The 25,124-nt window shown below is 37.7% G+C and overlaps 1 protein-coding gene across 3 annotated transcripts in view; it reads right to left on the reverse strand.

The window, feature by feature from the left end:
- Window positions 1-6,893: 6,893 nt before the first annotated feature.
- DDIAS (DNA damage induced apoptosis suppressor) overlaps window positions 6,894-25,124 on the reverse strand; it is a 30,160-nt gene continuing 11,929 nt past the window's right edge. Inside the window, exons 2-6 of one of the 3 annotated variants that reach the window (XM_072610713.1) lie at window positions 21,798-21,895; window positions 21,582-21,708; window positions 14,295-14,456; window positions 11,906-12,023; window positions 6,894-9,869 (exon numbers count right to left, since the gene is read on the reverse strand). In XM_072610713.1, coding sequence (XP_072466814.1) covers window positions 7,200-9,869; window positions 11,906-12,023; window positions 14,295-14,456; window positions 21,582-21,694 — 3,063 coding nt within the window. In that variant the 5' untranslated portion in view covers window positions 21,695-21,708; window positions 21,798-21,895 and the 3' untranslated portion in view covers window positions 6,894-7,199. The remainder of the gene's footprint in view (window positions 9,870-11,905; window positions 12,024-14,294; window positions 14,457-21,581; window positions 21,709-21,797; window positions 21,896-25,124) is intronic. The other 2 variants (XM_072610714.1, XM_072610712.1) reach the window with 2 other exon arrangements.

Here is a 25,124-nt window from a genome sequence, read left to right on the forward strand (position 1 = left end):
AAACCTTGGTAGCTTCAGTTTATCATTTGGATTATTTTGCCTTATCATTTACAAGCATTTTGTCTCAAGAAATGCAGGTGCTGATAATAAAAAGAATCCTGGGAATGAAGTTTCATATTGGATTTAATGTACACAAGGAAATGACAAGTGGTCTTTTAGAATGCCAAAAGAATGCTAAATTAGCAGGACCGTGGTCAGGAAAACCAGGGGGGGGTGAACTGAGACACAGATAATAAAGCACATTCAAACTGATACCAGGATGACACTCTACTCTCCTAAGCTTGGACAGGACTTTGACAGGAGAATTAGACTGCTAATGTATGTGAATGACAGAGCAACATGAACTATTGTTTGGGGAGAAAAAATAATGGAACAATGTCCATGAGCCTCATGAAGATGAGAGGAAAGATGGAAAGGAATATGAAATCACATATTTCTTGAAGAAAGGGAAATGTTTGCTATATTATGCGCTGCAAACTTGCTTCCCATTGCTGCTAACCAGTGAAATGGGTCAAAACAGTGCCTAAAGTTCTGCCTATATTACTCCTACCCCTAGAATAAGGCAGAGGGAGGGACAAAGAGGAAATAACAAAGGCATGAGAGGTTCAAAATACCATATGCCATCAAAGCTCTGAGAAAGATAACTTCTGACTAGATAATTTGAGGCTTTATGGAATACGCAGCATTAAAGATGGCTCTTAAAGAATGCGTAGGATTCTAACATGTGGAGAAGAGGAAAGGAGAGTATTTTAGACCCAGGGAACAGCATGAACCAAGGCCCTGAGGCAGGAAAGAGCCAGATGTGCTCCACAGAGTCCAAGAAGTCCAGTTTTCTCAAGATCTAGAGTTTAAGGTGAGAAGTAGCAGGAGATGACTGCAAAAGGAGAAGCACCCACATTACAGAAAGTCTAGAATGCTAATCTATGGAATGTGGACTTTTTCTTTTGTCAGGGTTTAACATTCCATAAACTAACAAAGATCATTAGAAAAACATGACTGGCTCTGCACTGGTGTAGATTGCAGCCCTTCTCATACCATGAGAATTCTAATTATTGAATTTTTATACCTCAAAGACACAATATTGTCACTTTCATTTGGGCAATAACAAGAAAACACTGCAGAAACTTGGCAAATATGGAAATTGACTTCTTTGCATTTTATGGGCCACCAACACCCATCAGTAGGTGGTGGATGATTCCAAATGTCCACTGTTCTTGAATATACCAGGCATATTGTAATTGCATGCTCCAAAGAGCTAGAGAAGCCAGGAGGCAAATAATAGGCCTGCATGTAGTACTTTTGGCCATTATTATTAACATTTCTATAGTGAACTGCATGGGCAGAACTATCCCTTTTCTAGCTGTTGGGAAGCCATATGCAGCTAACTTAAGTTTTTAGGATACTGAATATAGTATTTATTAAATCTAAACCCAGGAAGCAGTTTCAGTAAATGGGGAATAAAGACCCAGACTTGGTGAAGATTAATCCAGGATTGGTGGAAGTAACCAGAAAAGACTTGGCGAAGGGGAAGAGGAAGGAAAGTTGCCTTGAAATATTTGAATGGCTGTTTATTGAATATGAAATATCAGATTTTGATTCCATATCAAAATTTGAAATACCAAATATGAAATATTTAAAAGGAAGAGTAAATGTGATCTCTCTGGTTTCAGAGGGCAGAATCAGGATCAACGGATAGAAGTTGCATTGAAGAAGATTTTTAACTCAGTATAGAAAACATGGAGCACCACAATCTCCAGAGAAGCAAAGCTGCAGGTCACCCAAAGAGCAAAGGAGAGACAAATATGTAGTGGGTATAAACTGTAGCTTACCAGTATGAATTTGCGTATGGAGCTGTCCTGGTTGATAACTGAGTAAATCAGCTGTCTTGTTGTTCTTAATCAGCAAGGAACCAGACACCAGGCCTGTTATTATCTGGTTACTTGTACTGGCCCTTTGCCACCAGGCTTCCTAGACATCAGGACCAGTCCAGGCCTAGCACCATACCTCCTGTCCTCCCCCTTTCTTCTACAGAGAGAAAATCATGCTATTATACTAGCTGGGACCTAGGACACCACTTTCTCTGCTACAGGAAAAGTGGTAAACATTCTAGAGACAGTGAATTCTCTTGCCCTCAGCAATTCCTATAATTCAGAATAGAAGGATGTTTAGGAGAAAACTTCCTTCCCCTTCTACCACTTCCAAAGTCCATTAACTAGAGTTTCTCTTTTTTCTCTCCTTCCATTATCCCCTCTGGAATCCTCATTCTATAGTTAAGAAACTGATTTGTGTATTAGAACTCTACCAGTGAAACTCCTCCCATGTTTTTTCAATCAAAGAAATGACTTCCCTCAGAAATTAAGGGAAGAGCCTTAGGATTGTCACCTGAAAAATGAAGAAGTCTTGGTCCTAGATCGCAAAGGTTCTTTCCAGCTCTAATGCCTATGAATATTACTTAGGAATGTTCAGAATATAATCCTAATTTAAGTATTACGTATGTAAGCACCTTTACAGAAAGTAAGGACTCAGTGAACATTAAACTTTTCTCATATTTCATTGGATCCATATTTTTACCAAAGTGGTTATTTTGTTCCACTGATAACCGCCACCTATGCGTATGTACCTTCCCATTCTGTATGATTCTCATCGAGATTCCAGATTGTCACCCAGAGCATCTGTCCAACATGCAAGAGACTTTCATTTAGATCTTATTACATATTTTATGGGTACCAGTGAGGCATTCAGACCATTCTGCTTCTTTCATTCCTGTCACCATGATGGCCCATCTACTTTTCTGACCATTCATTTGTTTTTTATCACATCCCTTTTTGAGTACTGAAGCAATAGGTTGGCAGCTTACGTGTCCTAATCAGGCATCTCTCCATTACTTGTAGAATCATTTACAGCTTTGATTCATTGGTGTTCTAAGATTCATAACCATCCAAGTTACTGGGAGAGCATTTATAATGGGGAAAAAAAGATTTATATGCAGGGAAGTACCTTGGGATAAAGAAAACACTGCATTATTTTCCAATTGTAGATCAGCCTATTTTCTTCCTCCTATTTAGTTCAAGGCCCATCTTATCTGAGATTCTTGTCCAATATACACACATGTATACATATATGATGTGCTAACATAACGGACTGGACATTCAACTTCATGTCATAGTCTGGAAAATGGTAATTTTTCATATATTTAGTTTTTCCCATGTGAAATCTTGGGCCAACCTTTTTTGAATACTCCAGTAACACACTGAGGTCCTCACTTCCTAGAGGAAATTCCTTTTGCAGTTAGAAGAATACTGACAAGGAAGTCAAAGAACTTCAGGTTGAATATTGGCTTTTCCACCTGTGACTTTGAGCAAATCATTTAGCCTCCCTAGACCTCTGCTTTCTCATCTACAAAGTGAGGGAGCTGGGATTAGGTGAGTTTTAAGGCACTTCCAACTCTAAATTTATAATTTAATTAACTTTCAGAACTTCCACTCTTGCAAACATTCATCTCACTATACTATGAGGCATCTGGTATTAATAGGCTGTGAAAACAGTAATTTTTATAAATTTTCCATTTATCAAGGTATGTTGTGTAATTTTAACAAACACATGAGATTCCTTGTTGCAAGAAAGCATCTAAGGTTATATTTTGTTATTACAAATTCTTTCTCAGTATTGGTTTACAGAAATACAATTATATATAGCTATAATCGGTATATACATAATATTTTATTTGACATAATTTAAGATATTCTATTTACTGACATCATACTTGTCAGTTTACAGCTACATATTATTCCAACATGCTAATATACAAGCCTATCAGTCTATTGCTGAGTATTTGCCCTTTCTACATTTATGATAGTATAAATATTACTATTTTTTTTGAAAAACAAACTGATTATTTTTTTAGGGTATAGTCCCCCCCAAAAATTACTGGGTCAAAGGATATGAACAGTTTTGTAGTGATTGTTACATACTGCCAGACTCCTTTTCAGAAAAATTAAATCAATTCATTGTGCTAGCAACATATAATACTCATTTCTTTGTACCCCGAGTTTTATTTTTGCTAGTTAAAAAGATGTGCTAAAACAGCTTTAAAGTTGTTCTAGTTGCATTCCTTCTCATGCCATGTAAGGCTATGCAATGTAGAGAATTACCTATATAATGATTTTTCTGTAGTTGGTATGTAGAGTCTATCTCTAGACTACAGACTGACTGAATTTGGGTATTGACCATAGATATAGCTTGTATCAGTTGGTTTTTTTCTAATACCTAACTTTTTTTGGAGGGATATAACATTGTACAGCAGAAATAATACTGGCTCTAGAGTCAAAGTTTGAATCTCACCTCAGACACTTTGTACCTGTGTGACCACGCACAAGTCATTTAACTTTCTTGAGTCTCAGTTTCCTCAGCTGTAAATGAGGAAGCTGGATCAGATAGGCTCTTCGGTCCTTTTTTGTTGTAGATCTGTTATCTTACAAGGGGAACCACTGCTTTCTATTAACATGTTCCTTGGTGCTATCATCAGAACCAGAATACTGCTGGATGGATTATGTACTGATGTAATGTGACAAAACATAATAAATGTTTTGCTAAAATCTGAAACTTGATGAAACTCTGGTAATATAAAAAATGTATACCAACTTTTTATTCAGCAATATATTTGTTAACTTCTCAATATGCTACAGCATACTTGTGACTAAACACATTCACAGACCAAAATAGTATTGGGGAAAGTTCTCCAAGAGATTCAATGTGCAAGGAAGTTGAACAAAAATGAGAGTTAAGATCTTAGGATTACATTTATGACTGAAAGGGATATTTTTGATCATCTAGTTAAAACCCCTCATTTACAGAGGAGGAAATTGAGGCTTGGAGAGACAGAGGTCGTACAGGTAGTAAGTGGGAGAATCCGTATTCAACTCAGATCTTGTGATGCGAATCCAGGGCTCTTTCCACTGTACCATATTTCTGTCACTCATTGTCAAGAGAGAGGTAAGGTGATGGAGAAATAGGAAAGAGCAACCCTGGCTGCTTGACTGCCAAGCAAGAACTTAAAATTTTGTGGGTCACCCGTCTTCAAGACAAGCCTTGAGGGGACTTTAGGATTGAAGAGGAAAGGAAGTATTTCTCTCATGTCTATGCAATGAAAGAACTGAAGCTAGAGAACAGGAAAAGTTCATCCTGTGATACCACTCAAGTCTGTGCAACATAGAAGTTAGGAAATGTTAACAATATGAAGTTTCAAAGCAATTTAAAGTTTCAAACCAGCATACTATATTATGTGAAATTATTTTGCTATCATATTAATAACCAGTGATTAAATCGGGATCCATTTATTTCTTCATTTGGGGCCCAGCCACTGTAGCAGGTCCATCTCTGAGACTCCTGCCCTAACCCCTTGAGGAACATACTTCATGATCTTGGGCTGGACCCCACCAAACTGGGAGAGCTTACTTATGTTTCGAGTGTCAAGAGAATTCAGTCTAGACAAGTTCTTGACCTGAAGAAATGAGCCCCTGTCCTTGTAACCCTCCGTTAGAATTTAGGGGTGACCCAGCTCATGAAGGAGAAAATCAACTAGAGTGGTCTGAATGGAGATGGATTCCCCTGTCCAGATTGCTGGAGGCAGCTGAGTCTCATGACCAAGCCACGTTTGCAGCAGGAGGAACTGGAGACTTCTAAGTCCACCTCCTCATTAAATGCCCAGCAATCAGGGTTGCTTTTAACTTGTTGGGGGCATTTTCTTATACAAAGTATTTAAAGCACTCAGTGTCTACACTGGAAGTCTGATTTTCTGAGAGAAACCACTGCCCACCAATTTGATTATCAGCTCACCTGATAAATGATTAATTACCCAGAAACTCTCAGGTTTTCATTTGTCACATATGGAATAATTATAAGCTGCAAAAATATTTTTGTTTTTGGAATTTTATCAGTGAGCCTTTTGAGAGAAGAGGAAGCTCTTAGTGAGTTCCAAGATTTGGAAAGTATTGAAGACAGTCTACTTTCCATTGCAGTTTGGTGTAGTGGAGAAAGTACTGGACTAGGAAGTCAAGAAGACTTGAGTATGAATTTTGCCTTACTTTGCTAGCTTTGTGATCCTAGGGAGGTCACTTAATTTTTCTAAGTTTTTGTTTCCTCATCTGCAAAAAAAGATAGCGCCTACCTAATACAGTAATTGAGGATCAAATAAGAAAATATATGTGAAGTGTTTTAAAACATTAAAGTGCTATATAAAAGCTAGCTTTATCATTATATTGTGTCAGGTCCAGTAGACATATGAAACTACCAATGCAGACTACTGTCTTCTCTGCGATTTGCAGTCTTAGACAGTTGCCCAGAGCACTAAAATAAGTGACTTGCCACACAGCCAGCATGTATTGGAGGCAAGTTTGTAATTCAGGTCTTCCTGGCTCCTGGGCCAGCTCTCTGTCCACTATGCCATGCTACCTCTGTTACTACTTAGTTTACAAAATAATTGTCCTGAGTACTTAGCAATCTGGTAATCAACAGAAAAGAATAATCTGGAAAGGGAGAAAAATTTTGTTGGTCAGTCACATCTGATGCTTTGAGACCCCATTTGGGGTCTTCTTGGCAGAGACACTGTAGTGGTTTGCCATTTTCTTCTCCAGTTCATTTTACAGATGTGGAAACCGAGGCAAACAAGGTAAAGTGACTTGTCCAGAGTCACACAGCTACTAAGTGTGTAAGGCCAGATTTGAACTCAGGAAGATGAGTTTTCCTCATTCCAGGCCTAGCACTCTATCCACTGTGCTACCAAGCTGCCCTGGGAGAAAAACAGCAGTTGGTAAAGTATAGGTCTTTTTTTTTTTTTTAATGAACAAGAATAATCATCATGAAAATAAGAAGATTGCACCTCCTCATAAACATAGTTTGTTTTCCCATTTTGCATTTTATTTATATATAAATCTGACAATCTGTACATAATGAAGCAATAGCTTTATCTTTGAACAAAGTATTGTTATGTTCTAAGAAACAAAATTAGTATCACCATAGTGCAATTTGTAATACAAAATAAAGTGCCAGAAAATCTCTACCAGAGTTCACTTACAAAATAACATTACAACATTTTAATCATGCTGAAAGATAATAAAATTGCATCAAGTTCACATGAAGGTCACCTCTCAAATGTTTTTCTGGAAGTCTAAAAATGATTAGACTCCAATATCAATAAAACACTAAAGTTTCCAAACAGGAATCTTTAGTAAGTGTTTAGAAATTGAGTTTGGCTTACTTTGTGTGAACAGTTCAGGAGACCAGTCACTTGCAACTTCAGCAGCTAGAGGGGACTCATTTTCAGAAAATGAAAGTCGACATTTGACATGTGAAAGGGAATCAGTCCTAAGAGCTGCATTTTTGGAACTACAGCCTCTGCTATCTGTACAATTTTTAAGTTCAGGAGTAATTTCTTTCATAGCTGTCACTCTGTCCTTGTTGTCTAGATGAAATTCTTTTCCAATTAAATTTTTATCAGTCCTTTGTTCCATCTGCCTCTTTTTGTTCTTGGGTCCCTCAGCTTGATTAGGGGTACTGCAAACAGCAGGCCATTTACCTGGGACCCTGAAACTTAATCCAAGCATTTCTGAGGCAGGAAGTATAGGTGAAGGAAATGCCTTTTTTGTAGCAGAGAGAACCCAATCATCAAAATTAGTTCCAAAGAACTCGATAGTAGGACTTCTATTGATTAACATTTGTTGTGAATCATCAGCTATGAAAGTGTTCCTGGATCTTAGGCTAGCTGTGTTTTCACTTTTTAGGCAGTTTGGGGTAGGCTGTTGTCTGCCATCTTCAAAGGTCATTGCTGATTTTTTATAACTGGAGTACAGATTAGTAGAAAGCCTGGGGTGTTTTTGATAAGATTCTTTCACTCTATGAACTCTTAGTCTACAATGAAGTGGTGCAATAGGAGTTGACTGTGAATATGGAACAAATTCTTGGCTATCTCCCAGATTGTAGTCTGAATCTAATTGAAAATAAGGTGAAGAATGTGTTCTTGGATGTGTAAATATGTTGTGCAAGGATGACCTTCTTTGAAAATGGCTGCAATTATCATTTACAGGACTAAGGGGAAAATTAGATTCAGGATGATTTTCTGTCAAAACAGTTTCGCATGTGGACAAAATGTCCTGTGATTTATCAATACATTCTGCCACCGTTTCCATTTCTTTGGCACTAACATCAAAGAGATCAGCAGAAGCATTGTAACTGCTGTCATGAGGGGGAGAATAGTTCTGAAGTAAGTTTTCTTTTCCAACTGTGGAAGTTATCCCTTGAGATTCTGGCATTAATGCAAACACATTTGTACTCACATTTTTATTACTGTAATGAGCTTTTAAGTTCTGCACAAGTTCCCTGCATGTTGTAAAACTTCCTTCTTGCTTCTGTAGCCAAATAGAATGTCCTTTATTTCTTGCACAAGCATCAGAAAACACAACATGTTTTTCAGAACACAAAGAAGTAACTGTTCCATCCGTTTCTGAAGATTGCCTTTCTCCACATTTCACAGAATACTTTGTGTTGGCACAAGAAAGGACATCTCCCAAAGTATTAGGACTTGGAATGATTTCAACTTTGTATTGTGGAAAACTGTCATTTTTTTTAAAAGAAAGGTATGTTCTAAAGTCTTCTGGAGCCTGAGATATGACTGACACACTGGAATTAGGTACAGCACAGTCAGAAATTTCTTTTCCATTAACACTTATTGAAAAGTGATTGGCTATGCTATCTTGTTGGATTTCCTTTTGTGAAGTAGAGATCATTTTTGGGCCACAGCTGGAAAAAACATTACTTTTGCCACAGTTTTTGTGTTTTACCTCTGACTTCACATGTGGCACACGAATACTCCCAGTAGCTTTCTGTGGATTTGCTAACGATCTGTCACAGTGACTATTCCCTGGACTGATGTCTTTACTTTTATGACATTTTGTGGCCTGGGCTGTACTATTCTCATTTTCAATGACTGCTATAAAAGCATTAAGGCTTTCAGAGAATGGCAGGTCATCCCAAATTGCAGAGTTTCCCTCCTGAGTATCACCAGCATTTGCTTCATGGCTAGGAGATGATGTGTTTAATGGTGGTCTTTTCTGAAAGCCTGAAGAGAGGTCTGACTTGTGATCCTGGTGCTGAATTAATTTAGGTTGGGAACACTTCTCTTCTGTCTCCGGAGTACCAGAGAGAAAATTTGTGTTGCTTTCCTCAAATGACTGCTTCATGTTTAAAGGGCAAAAACTATTCCAGTTACTGGCAGCTCCAATCTCATGAAAACTGTTAAAAATGGCAGTCAGGTAACTGGCTGGTAAACCAGATTCTGTATCCAGCTTTCCCATTTTGCTCTCCTCACCCAGAGACAAGTGTGTGCTGTGAGAGTTCTGAATAGGTTCATGATAGTTATCAACATAGGTGAGAGAGGAGGCCCTTTCTCTCTGCTGTAGAACAACACCATTATCCTTACTTTGCTCAGAAATAGAGAAATCTTCAGCATCAGCTAGTTGTGTAACAACTGGAGTGAGTCCAAGGAACTGCTGCCAAAGCCTTGAAAGACGATCTCTGCCACTTGACGGAACAAAACAAGAGCTGCTGCCAGAGCTACCTAAGCTGCTGAGCTCACTGCTAGGGTGATCACCTTCCAGTAAATGGCTATCAGAGAGCTGTGGCCCATAGTGGACATTCTTGAAATTAGAAGACTGCAAAAGCTGATCAAAGTAGTTGATAACTGTGTACCCAGTGATATTTGAGTTTGGCAGCGAAATCTGGCAGGCTACTAACTCTTTAATGTGCCTGTCATTGTAAGGGTATTTTTGTAAAAAATTATTAGAAGCTAAAGCTTGTTCACCTTCGTTTTCAAAATTCTGCAGGAAAAAGGAAAGAGCTGACATTAGTAATGTGATTTCCCAGCAAAATTTTAGCATGTTAAACGAAGATGCGATTTCTCATACAAGAATGAGTCATATGAATTGTCAAATTTTTCATCTTCTTTTATGAGTGGGAACTTCTCTCTTGGAAGTAGTTTTTTCCTTAAGTGTTATTCTTTATGTATAGAGGGCAATAAAGTGTAAGAGGTCTGGAAGGGTAGAACAGAGCCAAGTTATGAAGAACTTTAAATGTCAAAGAAAGGAGTTTATATTTGACCTTAGAGGTAATAGGAAGTCAGTGAGGTTTACTAACAGAGGAGTATGGGGGAGGGCAGGAGGGGTTACATGGCTAGTTATAAACTTTAGAAAAATCAGCAGAGTGGAAGATACTTTGGAGTGGAGAGGAATTTGAGGAAAGCAGACCAGTAATTAGAGGATTACTGCAACATTTTAGGTGACAGGTAATTAACTAGGGTAATAGCTATGTGAGTGGAGAGGAGACATTTATGAGATACAGAAGATGCTCACTGAATGTTAACTGAATTTTTAGAACACCTTTTCTTGAAAGAACTTGAAATGAGACTAAACAACCACCTTTCTCAAATAGCTTCATCTGTGTCAATATTCACTACTGGGAAAAATACATGAGGAAAAGAGGGAAAAACCTAATGCTTTTCCTTTACTTACACGATAGCAGTATTTTCCAACTATGATTTTAAAATCACTTGAAAATGTAAACATTTTTCATTGCAAAATCAAAATTAGGATAGTTTGAAACTCACAACTCAGTAGTCTGCAAGGAGTAATAATAATAAATATTTATACTTTTATATATAATTGACATTTTATAATAAATATAAATATCACATACAATTTATATTTTATAATAAATATAATTATCATTATAGTAACTTGAGAGGCCTAGAAGATAAAAGTGCTGGTCTCAGATTCTAAAGACTTGACATGCTGCTTGGAGAACACTTAGCCTAACCCGCTAGCTACGGGAAGGTCCTTTGTCCTTTAAGAGCTATTCTGTAGGGCTACAAAGTTGTCAAAAAGTTGCAGATCAGCCCCGGAGGAAGTAGCTTGTGCACTGGGAATTCCCTATGCCAAGGGAATCACTGCTACAGTTAAAAAAAATACTACTTTACATTTTCAGAGCACTTTATAATTTATAAAGCACTTTCATAGGCATTATCTCATTCGAGTCCCACAACAACCCTATGCCATAGGTAGGATGGGAACTGTATTGTTAACTTTGAGATGAACAAAGATGAACAAAGCTAGCAGTTCACCCAAGTCTGTGCAACTAGTAAACTAAGAGTCAGGAATAGTACTAGGTTGTCTTGACTTCAAATTAATGTTCTTTCCCTATACCACATTAATGAAATCCGATACATATTCATGGATAGGGACTACAGTCAAATCACTCCAGAACAACAGCTAACAACTATGTTATAGAAAAGACTCAATTTGTTGGTAATAGATTTTGTTCCTTATAACCGAAGAGTTCTTTCAAACTAATATTTTTTTCTCCTGTCTTCAGTGAGGAGTCCTCATCAACAATTCATAATATGGCTACATAACCTTTGCCTTGTTTTTCTTTAATTATTTTTATATACTGTAGGAGGGCATATTCAGATCAAAAGGTGAGCAGAGAAGTAGACTGAAGTTTCAGTTTATAGAATAGTTTGAACAAAATCTGGAATGTAAAAAGTACCAAGTATCAGAACAGACGAATCAACACTTTTGAGATCATATTATCATAATACTAAATTTAGGTCTTTGGAGTTGTGAAAACCCTAACTAGAACAGGGGCCCCCTCCTGAACACATAAAGAGGAAGTTGCCACAGGTGTTAAATTTCATCAGCTTAATGGCTTAAACTACTGATCTCACTATTTTAATACATGTGAGCATTACAGCATGTACTACCCTTCTAAGGCAAACCCTCAAAACTATCTGGTGAAATGAAATAATTTGAATACTACAAAAATATAATAGAATATTTAAGAAAGTGTTAGTCTTAATTACCGTCACTCCAAAAATAAAGGTTCTCCCAACAAAGCACACCTGGACTGCTTGAGTTAATAAATCCTCAATTGAATTACTATCCAATGTTCCTTCAACTTGATTGGCATCTTTTATATACCTTGAATGGAAGAGAAATTAAAATATGAACATAAAAAACTTTAAATACTATCATGTAATAAAATGAGAGACAACAAAATGCAATAAATTGAGAGCATCAGAAACAGTTTTTTGAGGTGTACATGGAAACATGGTCTCATACTAGAGCAGGCCCTCACAATTTCCGAAATAGTTTACTGAAACAAAAACTGCCTTTTGCAAATCCACCTGCAACATATTCTTTGTGGACCAAAAGTACATAGGATGGGAAGTTAATGTTACATAATTAACGGTTTTTTTTTTTTTTAAAGAAACACAATAATCAAGTATAACATGTTGGGGGAAGTAATGTAGGGAGTATGTTGTTTTCTATATAGATGTTATCTATACCTATAAGCTAGTGTGTAATGAAATATGTGGTTTTAGAATGGTCCTGATTTTTCAGGGAGCTACAGTAATGACAGTACCAGTTTCCCTGCAGCTGAGGGTGGTACTGTTTTATCAGTGGCTTTGTAGCCTAAAGCCCTTCCCTTGAAAGCCAAGGGCAGTCTCGTTCTTCCTTAGCAACCCTGGAATCCCCTACTGTTTCTTTTATCAAACTGAGCTGTAACCACTTGGAAATCCTAGGTCAGCACACACTGACTTGTATCCTAGCAATTGATAGCTCTACGGAAAATAATTATAAGTTCAAAGGCTTCAGAGCTGGAAGGGACCTTAGAGATCAAATCTAACCCCATCTTACCTCCATTTTAAAGATGAGGGGTGGAAGGTAGAGAAATAAGGGAATGAGAAAGTTTGCAATTATGGACAAGAGGCAATAAACCAGAAAATGAACTGGATATGGAATTAGGTGTGTTGGCTTTGAATCTTGGCTGACACTTTTTGGTCATGTGACTCTGGGTAAGTCAACTTTTCTGAACCTCAGTTTTCTCATCTGTAAAATGAAGATTAAAAATATCTGTATTATCTATCTCCCAGGACTGTTTCAAAGAAAGTAATTTATAAAATGTAAAGTGCTATATCTAATTATGAACTATTATTTCAAGGGCTGTAGTATAAAAATTACTGGAGAAAACCAGGATATGAGTCTTATTGTTGATACCTGTAACATGACCATGTTCAAGTGTCACATGTATAAAATGGGGTGAAGAATACCTGCAACACATTTAATATGGGCCTATGCCTTAGAACAGCTAAGAGCTACAGAGTTTACAAAAAAATGGACAGAGTCCTGAAGGAATTTACACTCTAAGATAACTACAAAAGACCATCATGAGGAGTAATTGATAAATGCAGCAGAGAGTTATAAAGCAAAGTACACTGTGAAGCCTAAAGAGGGAGGTGCACAGAAGCAAGGTTTCTGGAGAAGGTGGCATTGGGAAAGGCCTTTAAAAGATGGAGAAGAATTCAGTAGGGGCGACATGGGCACTCCAGGCACAGGGCATGGTGAGAAGTCCTGCTTTCTGTGGAGGCAGAACTGACAGGGCCCAATGAGAATTTCTGGAGTGACATACCCAGATGTATATTCTGGCATCAGCATCAAGGACTGACTGGTGGTAGAAAACTTTATAAGGAGAAGATATAATAATCTAGGTGGGTGGAAATGAAGGCCTTTATTAGGATGGTGGCAGTGGGATTGAGGAAGAAGGGATAAGTAAGAGAGATGCTGCAGAGAGAACCAGAAGGAATTAGTGACAGGATTTTGCATTATTCACCTCAAATGACTATTCAGAGGAAAATGCTTTGTAAACCATGTAGGCTACTAGTACTGTGATACTCCTGGAATTCTTAGCACCTTAATACACGGTAAAAGTTTTAACAGGTCAAACCATGCCACAATGGAAAAGCAATTAAATAATGTGGTCTGGAATTTGGCAGACAGTTTTCCTAATAGCTTATTCCTCAAGAGCATGTGGCCATTTGAATTCTGACCCCAATTTAGGTAATCCTTCAACTGGATAGGATCATTACTATATTTTTCTATTCTCTTTATATGCAAGTTTTATAACTGAACTTCTTATCCTAATTTCAGGACAATTTGACTTAATGGCACCTGGATACCAATAACCATATTTATACGTATCCAGAAAATAATAATCCTTTGTCTTTCTATGACTTACCTTTATCATTTTGTGAAAATTTATGGCAAAAGGATTTTTAAAAAGTTTTAAATTCTATGAATATTATAACCTTCCTCTAAGTTCAGGATTTAAAATATACTCATATCTATATTAGGGTGACATATTAAGAGAATGTTAAGAAAGAAATGAGGTTATACATTAAATATTTCTACCTGTTTAGGCAAGTGGCAGTGATGCCAAAAAATGCATCCAAGCAGCTTCCAAACACAGTAATTGCAAACAATCTGTTTGCATCAGAAACTTTTAAGGACAGTTTATATCTATAAGTGACATTCTTGGCTTCACCAGTATAGCCACATTTGGAGCAATCAAACCTGGAAAAGAAGAAAAAGAAAATGGCAGAATAAAATGGTGTTCACTTGTGCATGGTTAAGAATCATCATTATCTTCTTTCTCCAGTAAAAAGCAGCTCTCTAGTAAATAAAAGAAGCTGAAATGACAATTTTTTTTTTACTTGTGTTTAGTGCAGAATATTAAGATTCAGGTTAGTTTCCTCTCAGACTCTCTCAAACCTAACTGCTCTTTTCAGAAATACTGACCTTACTAATAATCAGGACCTACTTCATGAAGTAAAGGCACATATGGAATTAATGAAAGTTGAAGAAAAATTATATGTATCATGTATTTACTAGGTGCCCAAATCACAATTTGTAAATTTAGTGATATTTTACTGTTTTAGGGGCAGCATAATGAAGCCAGCACCAACTAACAGAAGACCAAAGTTCTAACCTTTTCTGCCAAGAATTTAATGACTAATATTGTATCATTCTTTTACACACACTGTCCCTCATTTTACTTATCTACAGAGAGGAATAACTTAATTTTCCTTTATCAACTTTACTGACAATTAGGTTAAAAAAACTATATAATAAAGCACTTTTTAAACTAAATTATTAATAACTTTAAACTAAATACATATCATAATTATTACTGATGGGGTGCTTGGGTGCATGTGCTTGGGCCCCAATTCTAAAATCAGATTTCTCTTTAAAAATCACATTTCTCCCTAGCTTCAAAACTCTATCCCAGGTAGTTTCTCCCCAACCCAAGGACACAGCCTGCCCCAGCAACAACCGTTATCTCCCTTCCTGCTATAGTAGCCAGATGTGCCTATAGAACTCATTGGGCTTAACCAGCTGTGTACTGGGTCATAATGACATTTACTACTCACTGACCAGTCATATGTATCCTAGACTTAGACATACGTATACCCCTGTACATTTATCTTGTCTAACAAGACATTGATGAGAACAATCTGATATTACTGAGCCAGCCCTGAACGTTGGTTGACTTAGTGGTTTCAGGCCTAAAACCACACCTCCAGGTAGCTCCCCCTTGGGCTATTTCCCAAGGAATTTTGGGTAGAATATCTGGGCAGTGGATGTTCCTTTAAGAACTGACCACTCCCTAATACCAACCCAAAACACCTAGTTAGCATATTTGCCACATACTTTACTGTGGAATATCCTATATGAATTTCACCTGGCACTCCTTTAAGGTTGCATGTTCCCTAAGAACTCTTGCCCGCTGAAAAGCATAATAAATCTTTCCCTTGACCTCAACAATGCTTGAGTCTGTGAATTCTTCTCCAGATGACCAGCCCCTGGTACCGGGGTCTTTGGGGAGGTCTCACAGCCCCCTCCCAGCCCTCATCATCACTATTCAAAATATAATGCTTTCCTTCTAATGATCAATTGTTTGCAAAAACCTCATCAAAGTTTAGTATTCTTTCAAAAAATTTTTTCTCAGCCACACTGTGGGATGACTGACTTTGACAGACTTGGCTCTTCTCAGTAATGCAAGGACCTAAGACAATTCCAAAAGACTCATGATGGAAAATGCTATACACATCCAGAGCAAGAACTATGGAGTCAGAATGCAAATCGAAGCAGACTATTCGATCTCTTTTTTAAATTTTTTTTTCTTGTGGCTCTTCCCATTCATTCTAATTTCTCTATACAACACGACTGCTGTGAAAATATGTTTGATAAGAATGTATACACAGAACTTATATCAGATTGCATGCCATCTTGAGGAGGGGAGGAAGGTGGAGAAAATTTAAAATTCAAAAGCTTATGGAAGTGAATGTTGAAATCTAAAAATATAAATTAAATTAAATTTTTTCTTTATTACAAACATCAACAAATATTTCCTTGTACAAAGAACATAAAAGGAGGATTATATGAAACTGAATCTATTCCAGCATTTATATAGTACTATTATATACAGTTTGCTTTGATATTCATTTTTCAGTCACGATTTTTAATTGGTCAAAAATTATTTCTCTCTCATCATGTGTCCCTGACACATTTACTGAACGATAAGGTCTTTTTTTTTTTTTTTTTAGCATTTCCCCCCATAGGAATATACTGAAATCTTTCTTTTCCTCCTATCTCCCAAAATCTTCCCTTCTTCCTCACCTGAAGATTGTCATTCCTGAGCAACACCCCAGGAATCCAACTTTTCTGACTTATTCCTAGACTTCTTCCCCTTAAGGGAGAAAAGGCACAAAAAAAATCAAGTTGATTTCCTCTCAATACCAACCACTAGTCTTACTGGCAATAACGGTAGTTGGCATCTTACAGTTCAATAATCCCATTCCATTCTTATTGATTCCTTGACATCTCTGCCCCCTCACACAAAGCAAAAACAGTCTCTATCCTCTGGGAGCTTACAGTCTAATGAAGGCGAGAACATGCAAACAACATGCAAACAAGACACATGATAGAACTGAAAAGGAAGGCACCAGCATTAAGGAAGACTGGGAAAGACTTCTTGTAGAAGGTGGACTTGAGTTGAGACTTGAAGGGAACCAGGAAGCCAGGGGGTAGGGGTGAAGAGAATGCCAGGCACGGGGAGTGCCAGGGAAAGTGCAGCAGAGAGAGGAGGGCTTTGTTCAAAAAACAGCAAGAGGAGCAGAGTCATTGGATCGTAGAGTATGAGGGAGTAGATGACAGCTTCCTACTTCACTGAGAATACTAAGGCTGTCCTGGTGAAGTCTCCCAACTTCTCTTTTCCTTAAGACTGTTTTTAACTGTCATCCATTCTTTTTTTCCTCTGGTCATAAAGAAAACGAAGGTATGCATACTGCTCACTAGGGCTAATCCCTCTATTTCGGTCCTTAATCCCATACCCTCTGACTTCTTCAACTACCTTGTTCTAGTCATTGCCTCGAATGCACCTTCAATCATCCCCTCTCCATGGGCCCTCTCTTATTTACATACACATTGAGGTTTTCTAAACCTTAAAAAATCCATCTTGGCTCATTGCAATGCATGGACTTAAAAAATTCCCAATGGTCTTTTAAGGCAAAATGCCTTCCACATCCAGAGAAAGAACTATGGAATTCAATCGCAGAATGTAGCAGATCATTTTCTTTTGTATTATGCTTTGGTTTGTTTTATGATTTCTTCCATTCATTTTAATTCTTCTATGCAACATGACTAAGGTGAAGGTCTATTTAGTAGGAATGTATATGTAGAACCTATATAGAATCATATGCCGTCTTGGGGAGGGAGGGGAGAGGTAGGGGGAAACGAGGGGAAAAAAATCTAGACTTTATGGAAACACTGAAAATAAATTTTAAAAAATCCATCTTGGGAGAAAGGGAGAAATGGAATGGGGCAAATTATTTCTCATAAAAGAGGCAAGAAAAAGCTTTTTCAATGGAGGGGAAAAGGGGGGAGGTGAGGGAAAAAGTGAAACTTACTCTCATCACATTTGGTTTAAGGAGGGAATAACAAGAACACTCAATTTGGTATAAAAATCTATTTTATACTACAGGAAAGTAGGGAGGAGGGAAAAAGTGGGGATGATGGAAGGGAGGGCAAATGGGACAAGGGAGTACTTAGAAGTAAACACTTTTGGGGATGGACAAGGTCAAAAGAGAGAAAAGAATAAATGGGGGGCAGGATAGGATGGAGGGAAATATAGTTAGTATTTCACAACGTGACTATTATGGAAGTCTTTAGCAAAACTACACATATATAGCCTATACTGAATTGCTTGCTTTGTTAGTGGGGATGGGTGAGGAGGGAGGAAGGGAAAGAAGTTGGAACTCAAAGTTTAAGGAATGAATGTTGACAATTATTTTTGCATGCAACTGGGAAATAAGAAATACAGGCAATGGGGTATAGAAATCTACCTTGCCCTACAAGAAAAGAGAGAAGATGGGGATAAGGGAAGGGAGGGGCATGATAAAAGGGATGGCAGAGATGGGGAGAAATTTGGAACTCAAAATCTTGTGGAAATGAATGTTGAAAACTAAAAATAAATAAATTTAAAAAAAATCCATCTTGGATGTATATCAGGTCTTTTTTTCTTTTCATTGTTAAACTTCTTGAAAAAATTGTCTACACACGATGCCTTTATTTTCTCATTAACTACTGTCTCCTCAATCTACTGCAATAGCTTCTACCCCCACCATCCTAGTGAACCTGCTCACTCAAAATTCGACCATGATTTCTTAATTGTCAAAGGTAATATTGTTCCTTCCCTCCCCCCCCCCACCTGCCTGCCCATCGCCCCCCTCATCTTCCTTGATGTCTCTCTGTAGCAATTAAAACAGCTGAATACCCCTTCCAGGTAGTTTCTTTTGATAACAGGTATTTTATATGTTCTAATTTTATAGTCTTTTGACTTTGTTCAAAGATTTCTTGTTCTTTCACTGAATTTGATTTCAGTTCTTCTCCCATTCTTTTTTTCAGTGTCCATGACTTTGATAAAGTTGCCCAGTTTCTGTTCTGAGCTGTTTAATTCTCTCTCCTAATACTTCATCAAGAGCTCCAATTTCATTCTTTATCTTCTTTAATGCCTTATTTCTTTTAATAGGCCATCAAACCATTCGTGGAGTTCTTGCTGACAATCTATTTTTTTCCCCTGGATTTTTACTTAAAAATATTGCATTGCCAGGATTTAATTACCATGTTTATGTAAATAGCTCCCAAGTCTCTAGCTCCAGTCTTCCCATCTCTTTGAGTTCCAGAACATACCTCTAAAACATTTCCACACTGGATACTCAAACTCAAAAATGTAAAAACAAAAAAATCAACCCAACCTTTTCCTCCTATGCTCCCAGATCAATTTAATGATTCTTTCAGTCTCCTATGCTTGGGGTTATCTTTGAAGGGTTCTATCTTGTTAATTCCATTACCACAGTATCTCTCACATATATTATTTATTCTTTATTCCCACTGCAAAATTTTGTTCAAGTACAGGTACTCCTAACCACCTACCTGTACAATACTCATCTGACAGGTCTTCCTATTATAATCTATCATTCACACTGGCACTACGTTAATTTTCTTTAAGCACAGATCTGGTCAAGTCATTCTGCTGAAAAATCTTCTGTAGTTCCTTATTACTTACCAAGTAAAATCCAATCTTTTCTCTGGCATTTAAGGTCCTCCACAATCTGGTACTTTGCAGACAACTCATATACTACCCTCCACATACTAAGCTCCAGCCAGACTGAATTACTTTAAACCTCCATTCCTTTGCTCACCCTTGCCCCTATTCTGGGAACGTCTGAGCTCTTCTCTTTTTGTCAAATGAATTTCTAATCATTCTTTAAAGTCCAGATGAAATTTATCTCCTCCATGAAGCCTGTCCTGTTCTTTTCCATTAGTAATAACCTCTCCTTCTGAACACCAAATACCACTTTGTTTTATACCTAGTGCACTTATAATGTAATATTATCATAGTTATCTATGTCTTATCCCTGTACTACACTAGAAATTTAGTGTGGCTAAGTGCAGTATTGTATGTAAACATAAGAACAGCACCTAGTAGAATGCACTGTAAACAGGTGCTTAATAATAAGTTTGTTTAAAGAATACTACAATTGATGGTAAAATGCAAATGGCTAAGCCCTTGTAAATATGGGCTTTAAGGCAATGATATGTAAAGGATACGTAAGAGATCTGTCTTTCAGCCTGGGATGGTCACCAATTATTGTCCAGTGAAGTATGACCAGAAGGGTAAAGGATCTAGAGTCCATACTGAAGGAATAATTGAAAAAAACTGGGGATGTTTAGATTGGAGAAAAGTCTCCTTTTAGATTCAAACTCTATCATTCTAAGTGAAATTATCTCAACTAGCATGGCACCAGGAAAAGAGTTTTGAATCTGGGTTCAAATCTTGCCCCTGACATTTTCTACCTGTGTGACTTTGGGCAAGTCACAATTTACCTAGGTCTCAGTTTTTTCATCTGCAAAATGAGAGAGGTTCACTAGGCAGTATCTGAGGTCTCTTCCACATCTAAATCTATGATCCTAAAAGAGGAAATAAACTTACTGTAAATGAGTCCAGAGGACAGAATTAGGACTGACGGATGGAAATTACAGGGAAGTAGATATTGGCTCAAAATCAGAAATAACTTCCGAGTAATCATAGTTGTTAATAATGAGACATTCATAAGGTAGTAATGTTGCTGGAGATGTTCAAGTACAAGCTAGATAGCTATTAGTCAGGGATGTTATAGTACAGAATTCTGTACAAGAGATGCAGTTAACTCATGTACCCCCTTCAACACCAAGACCTAAGTGATATTATCTAAGTGGTACAAAAAGTTACCCTGGAAACAGTAGTTTGTGTTGACTGATGCTTACAGAATGAGGGCAAGGGGAAAGAAAGAGGGAGGAGAGACAAGGAAAAATCTGAAAACCCTGAAAGTGCTGGTTTAAGAAAGAGCTTACTAAACAATCAGTTCTATTTTTAAGTACTCATGACTGATTTGCAGTGCTTCATTCACACTTTCCTTGATGAACGAGACCATTCATCTCCAAATTGGTTGGCTAAAGTCTGGCCTGCTCAGAGAACAAAATAAAGCTATTTGGTTCATACAGGAATTGAACTTGCAAACTGATTAGCACAGTTTTTTTTACAAAGTTAAAAACTGAAGCAATAAAGAAAAAAAATAGCTCATATGTTTATGGCTGCTATCACTAAAATTTAAGGACTTAAGAGAAAATCCTTAGAGAAGTAGTGATCTTTAACATTTTGAGTCTTGTTATGTACTTCTGTAGAGGCTAGAATGTGGAACTCCCCAACAAGAATGAGTGGGCTAGGGAGGAGTGGAAGTAAAAGTGAGAAATTGTTTTTCCCTCACTTTCCACAATTAATCTACCAAGTAAGAAAAACAGAAAGCAAAAGATCATAAGGAGTGTAGTACCTTACAATGCTTCAAGGAGTATCATATCTTAAAAAGCTATGTTCCAAACATTCTGTGTTTTATGTACTTAAGTGGTCCAAGTCCTTGTCTTACAGTAGGAAAAATACCTTAACATTTGAAGAGAACACATATGGAATGTGAATGCTTTGTAGCACATGAACATGAAAATTTGTATTCTATTCTTAGGGTTCGTTCACTATTAAACTATTTTAAACTGCCCTCATCTCCCAACTCACCCTCCAAAGTCAGAGAATTTACCCCAAGTTACCTTTTAGAAACTAGGATCACTCTAGAGAAGCACTTCTGACATGACGGATAGATGAAACTGGAGTTCTGAACGGCAATGATAGAAGCAATGAGAAACTTTCTTCTTCTATTCATCTGCTCACTTTGTTCTATGAGAAAAAAGATCCAGTTTCTGTAAGTGAATGACAGATTATCCCCTAATTATGCAAACTTTAAAATTTTGCACATCCAAACTTACAGAAATGAACGGATATCAGGTCCGAGATTTGAATTATGACCTGGGAGATACGGAACACCTCTTAAGTTTTCAGTGTTCTTGCTTTTCAAATGAAGAGGCTGGAACAAGGGATCTTTTTTAAATTATTTTTTTCTCAATTAGATGTGAAAACAACTTTTAATCTTAGTTTTTTTTAAAAATGAGTTCCAAATTCTTTTACTTCCCCCTCGCCATTGAGAAGGCAAGCAATTTTATGTAGATTTACAGGTGCAGTCATGAAAAACAGATTTCCATATTAACCATGTTGCAAAAGAAAATTTAGACAAGAAAACAAAATAAGAAAAACAAAGTTTTTTTTTTAAAGCGTGCTTCAATTTGCATTTCAGATTCCATCAGTTCTTTCTCTGGAGGCAGATAGCATTTTTCATTCTAAGTCCTTTGGAACTGTCTTGGATCACTGTATTGCTGATAATAGTAAGTCATTCTCAGCTACTCATTATATAATATTGCTATTACTGTGTATGAGGTTCTGGTTTTGCATTAGCTGGTGGTGGTGACAGTAAAGAGTCAAAGATGACAGCTGAGTTACAAGCCTGGAGGGCTGGGAGAATGAATGGTGGTATTCTTAACTGTAATGGAGGACTTAGGAAGAGAGAATATTGGGAGAAAAGAAATTGCATTCAATTTTGGACATGCTGAGTTTAAGATGCTATGGGGCAGTCTGAGATATTCAGCAGGTAGCTGGAGGACAATATTAGAGGTCAGCAGAGAAATTAGGCTAGAAAAGTAGATTTGAGAACCATCTACTCAGAGATGATCATTCAATCCATGGGTGTTGGTGAGATCACTTAGTGAAACAGTATAGAGGGATAAGAGGGCCTAGGGCAGAGCCTCGAGTTAGCAGATGTGACCAGGGTTAAAATCTAGGAAAAAGAACACTGAGAAAAAGTGATCAAGAAGGTAGGAGCACCAAGAAAAGGCAGTAGAAAACCAAGAGAGAAGAGCATGTCAAGGAGAAGAGGGTGACTGACAGTATCAAAGACTACAGAGAGGTCAAGAAGGATGAGGACTGAGAAAAGTCCGTTAGATTTGACATTTAAGAGTAATTTTGGAGACAGCAGTTTCAGATGATGTTGGAAGTCAGAGCACAGTAGAGTTAAGAAGAGAGTGAGAGGAAAAGAAGTAGAGAAAACTAACTGCAAATGGCCTTCTCAAGTTCAGCCACAAAAGGGAGGGGATATTGGATAATAGTTAACAAGTATGGGAGGATCAAGTGATGGTTCTTTGAGGATGACTTAAGACATGGGCCTGTTTCTAGGCAGCACGGAAGCATATAGTAGACAGATCAAAGATTACTGAGAGAGAAGGAATGATAGAGGGGAAAAATCTATTGGAGAAGAAAGGAAAGAATGAGGGTATGCAGAATTAGAAGAAATTTGTGCATACTTCATGTGAGATAGAGGGGAAGGAGGAGATAGCAGCAGAAGGCATCTGAGTGATGTGAGATGAAGAGGAGGGAAGAAGAGAGACCTCTTCAAATGGCCTCATTTTTTTCAGTGAAATATGAGGCAAAGTTCTCAGCTGTGAGGATGAGAGAAGGGGGAGTTATGGTAGGTCTGAGAAGAGATAAAAAGGTCTGGAAAAGCTGCTGTGGTGAACGGGATTGTGAATGAATTAGGGAGGTGTAAAAGGACTGCCTTTGATGCAGTGAAGTTCCAGTTGAAATAAGAAAACATAAATATACAGTAGATTCAGCACAATTTTGTGATTTTCTTTAGCTTCATTCAGTGTGACGTGAATAGGAGCAAAGGCAGTAGAGGGGGAAAGGAATAAGCATTTATTAAGCACCTACTATGTGCCAGGCTAAGCACTTTACAAATATTATCTACTATGCTATTCATAAATAACCCTGGGAGGTAGGTGCCATTATTATCTTCAAAGTAGAGGAAACTGAGGCATATAGCAGTTAAGTGACTTGCCCAAGATCACTCAAATAGTAAATATCTGAGGATAGATTTGAATTCAGGTTTCCTGATGTAGGACCTTCATTCTATCTGGTTAGTCGTCCTTCAAGCTCAAACAGGACCAAAATTACATTACTGTGTTGGGATGTGTGTCCATCTTTGAGTGATCAGACCAAGATGAGTTCAGAAGGCTCTACCATAGGTCGGGCACAAACAGCCCAAAGGAACATTTGGAGTGGAGACTTCTTTAAATTTGCACATTTCACATTTCTTTTACTACAGGATTTTTTTGTTGCTCATAAGCATGTGCACATTCCATGTATCAATGGTGAGTAGGAATCACCTGAAAGTTCTGTCACCTCGCTACTTCTAGGCAGCTATCCCACAGTAGGTAGTGGATGATGAGACTAATGCAAGACTGAATTTAAGTAGTACATTCAAGGTCACACAGATAGCTAGAGACAGATGCAGGATTTGAACCCTCTGATTGCAAATATAGTGCTTTTTCCGTTGTACCACTCTGTCTCCTATGTAATGCTTTCTCTCACTTCCTCTTCTTGGAACCTCTAGATTCCTTCAAGACTCAAATCATGTGCTAATTCCTTCAAGAGGTCTCTACCTGCTCCTCCAGTTAGTCAGTCAATAGTATTTATTAAGTGTAAGTATCTACTATGTACTAGGCATTGTGTTAAGTGCTGGGGACAGAAAGAAAGGTAAAAAACAGTTCCTGCTATTAAGGAGCTCTGTCTAATGGGGGAGACAACAGGCAAACAATTATGTACAAACAAGATATTTGCAGTATAAATCTGAGATAATTAACAGAGGGAAAACATTAGCATTAAGAGGGACCCAGAAAGGCTTCTTGTAGAAGGTGAGATTTTAGTTGGGACTTGAAGGAAACCAGGGAAGCCAGGAAGTAGGGATGAGAAGAGAGAATCCCAGGCATGGGGGACAGTCAGTGAAAATGCCCCGAATTGGTAGATGGAGTGTTTTGTGTGTGAGAAATAACAAAGAGGCTAGTATCAATGGATCAAAGAGTAAGAAAGATAAAAGCAACAGTAAGGTGTAAGAGTGTAAGAAGACTGGAAAAGTAGGAGAGGATCAGATCAGGGAGGGCTTTGAATGACAAGATTTTATATTTGATCCAAGAGGTGACTGACTGGGAGCCACTGGAGTTTACTGATTTGGGGGTGTGTGTGAGGGGGCAGACTACTTTAGGAAGAGCAATTTGACTACTAAGTGGGGGATACACTTCAGTGGGGAGAGATGAGACAGGGAGATCAACTGGAAGGCTACTGCAATAGTGAGGAGGTCCTTCACCAGGATGGTAGCAGTTTCAAGAGGAGAGAAGAGGGAGGTAGAATTGACAGGACTTGGTAATCAC

The sequence above is a fragment of the Notamacropus eugenii genome, chromosome 5, assembly GCF_028372415.1.
Source record: "Notamacropus eugenii isolate mMacEug1 chromosome 5, mMacEug1.pri_v2, whole genome shotgun sequence".
NCBI classification, from domain to species: domain Eukaryota; kingdom Metazoa; phylum Chordata; class Mammalia; order Diprotodontia; family Macropodidae; genus Notamacropus; species Notamacropus eugenii.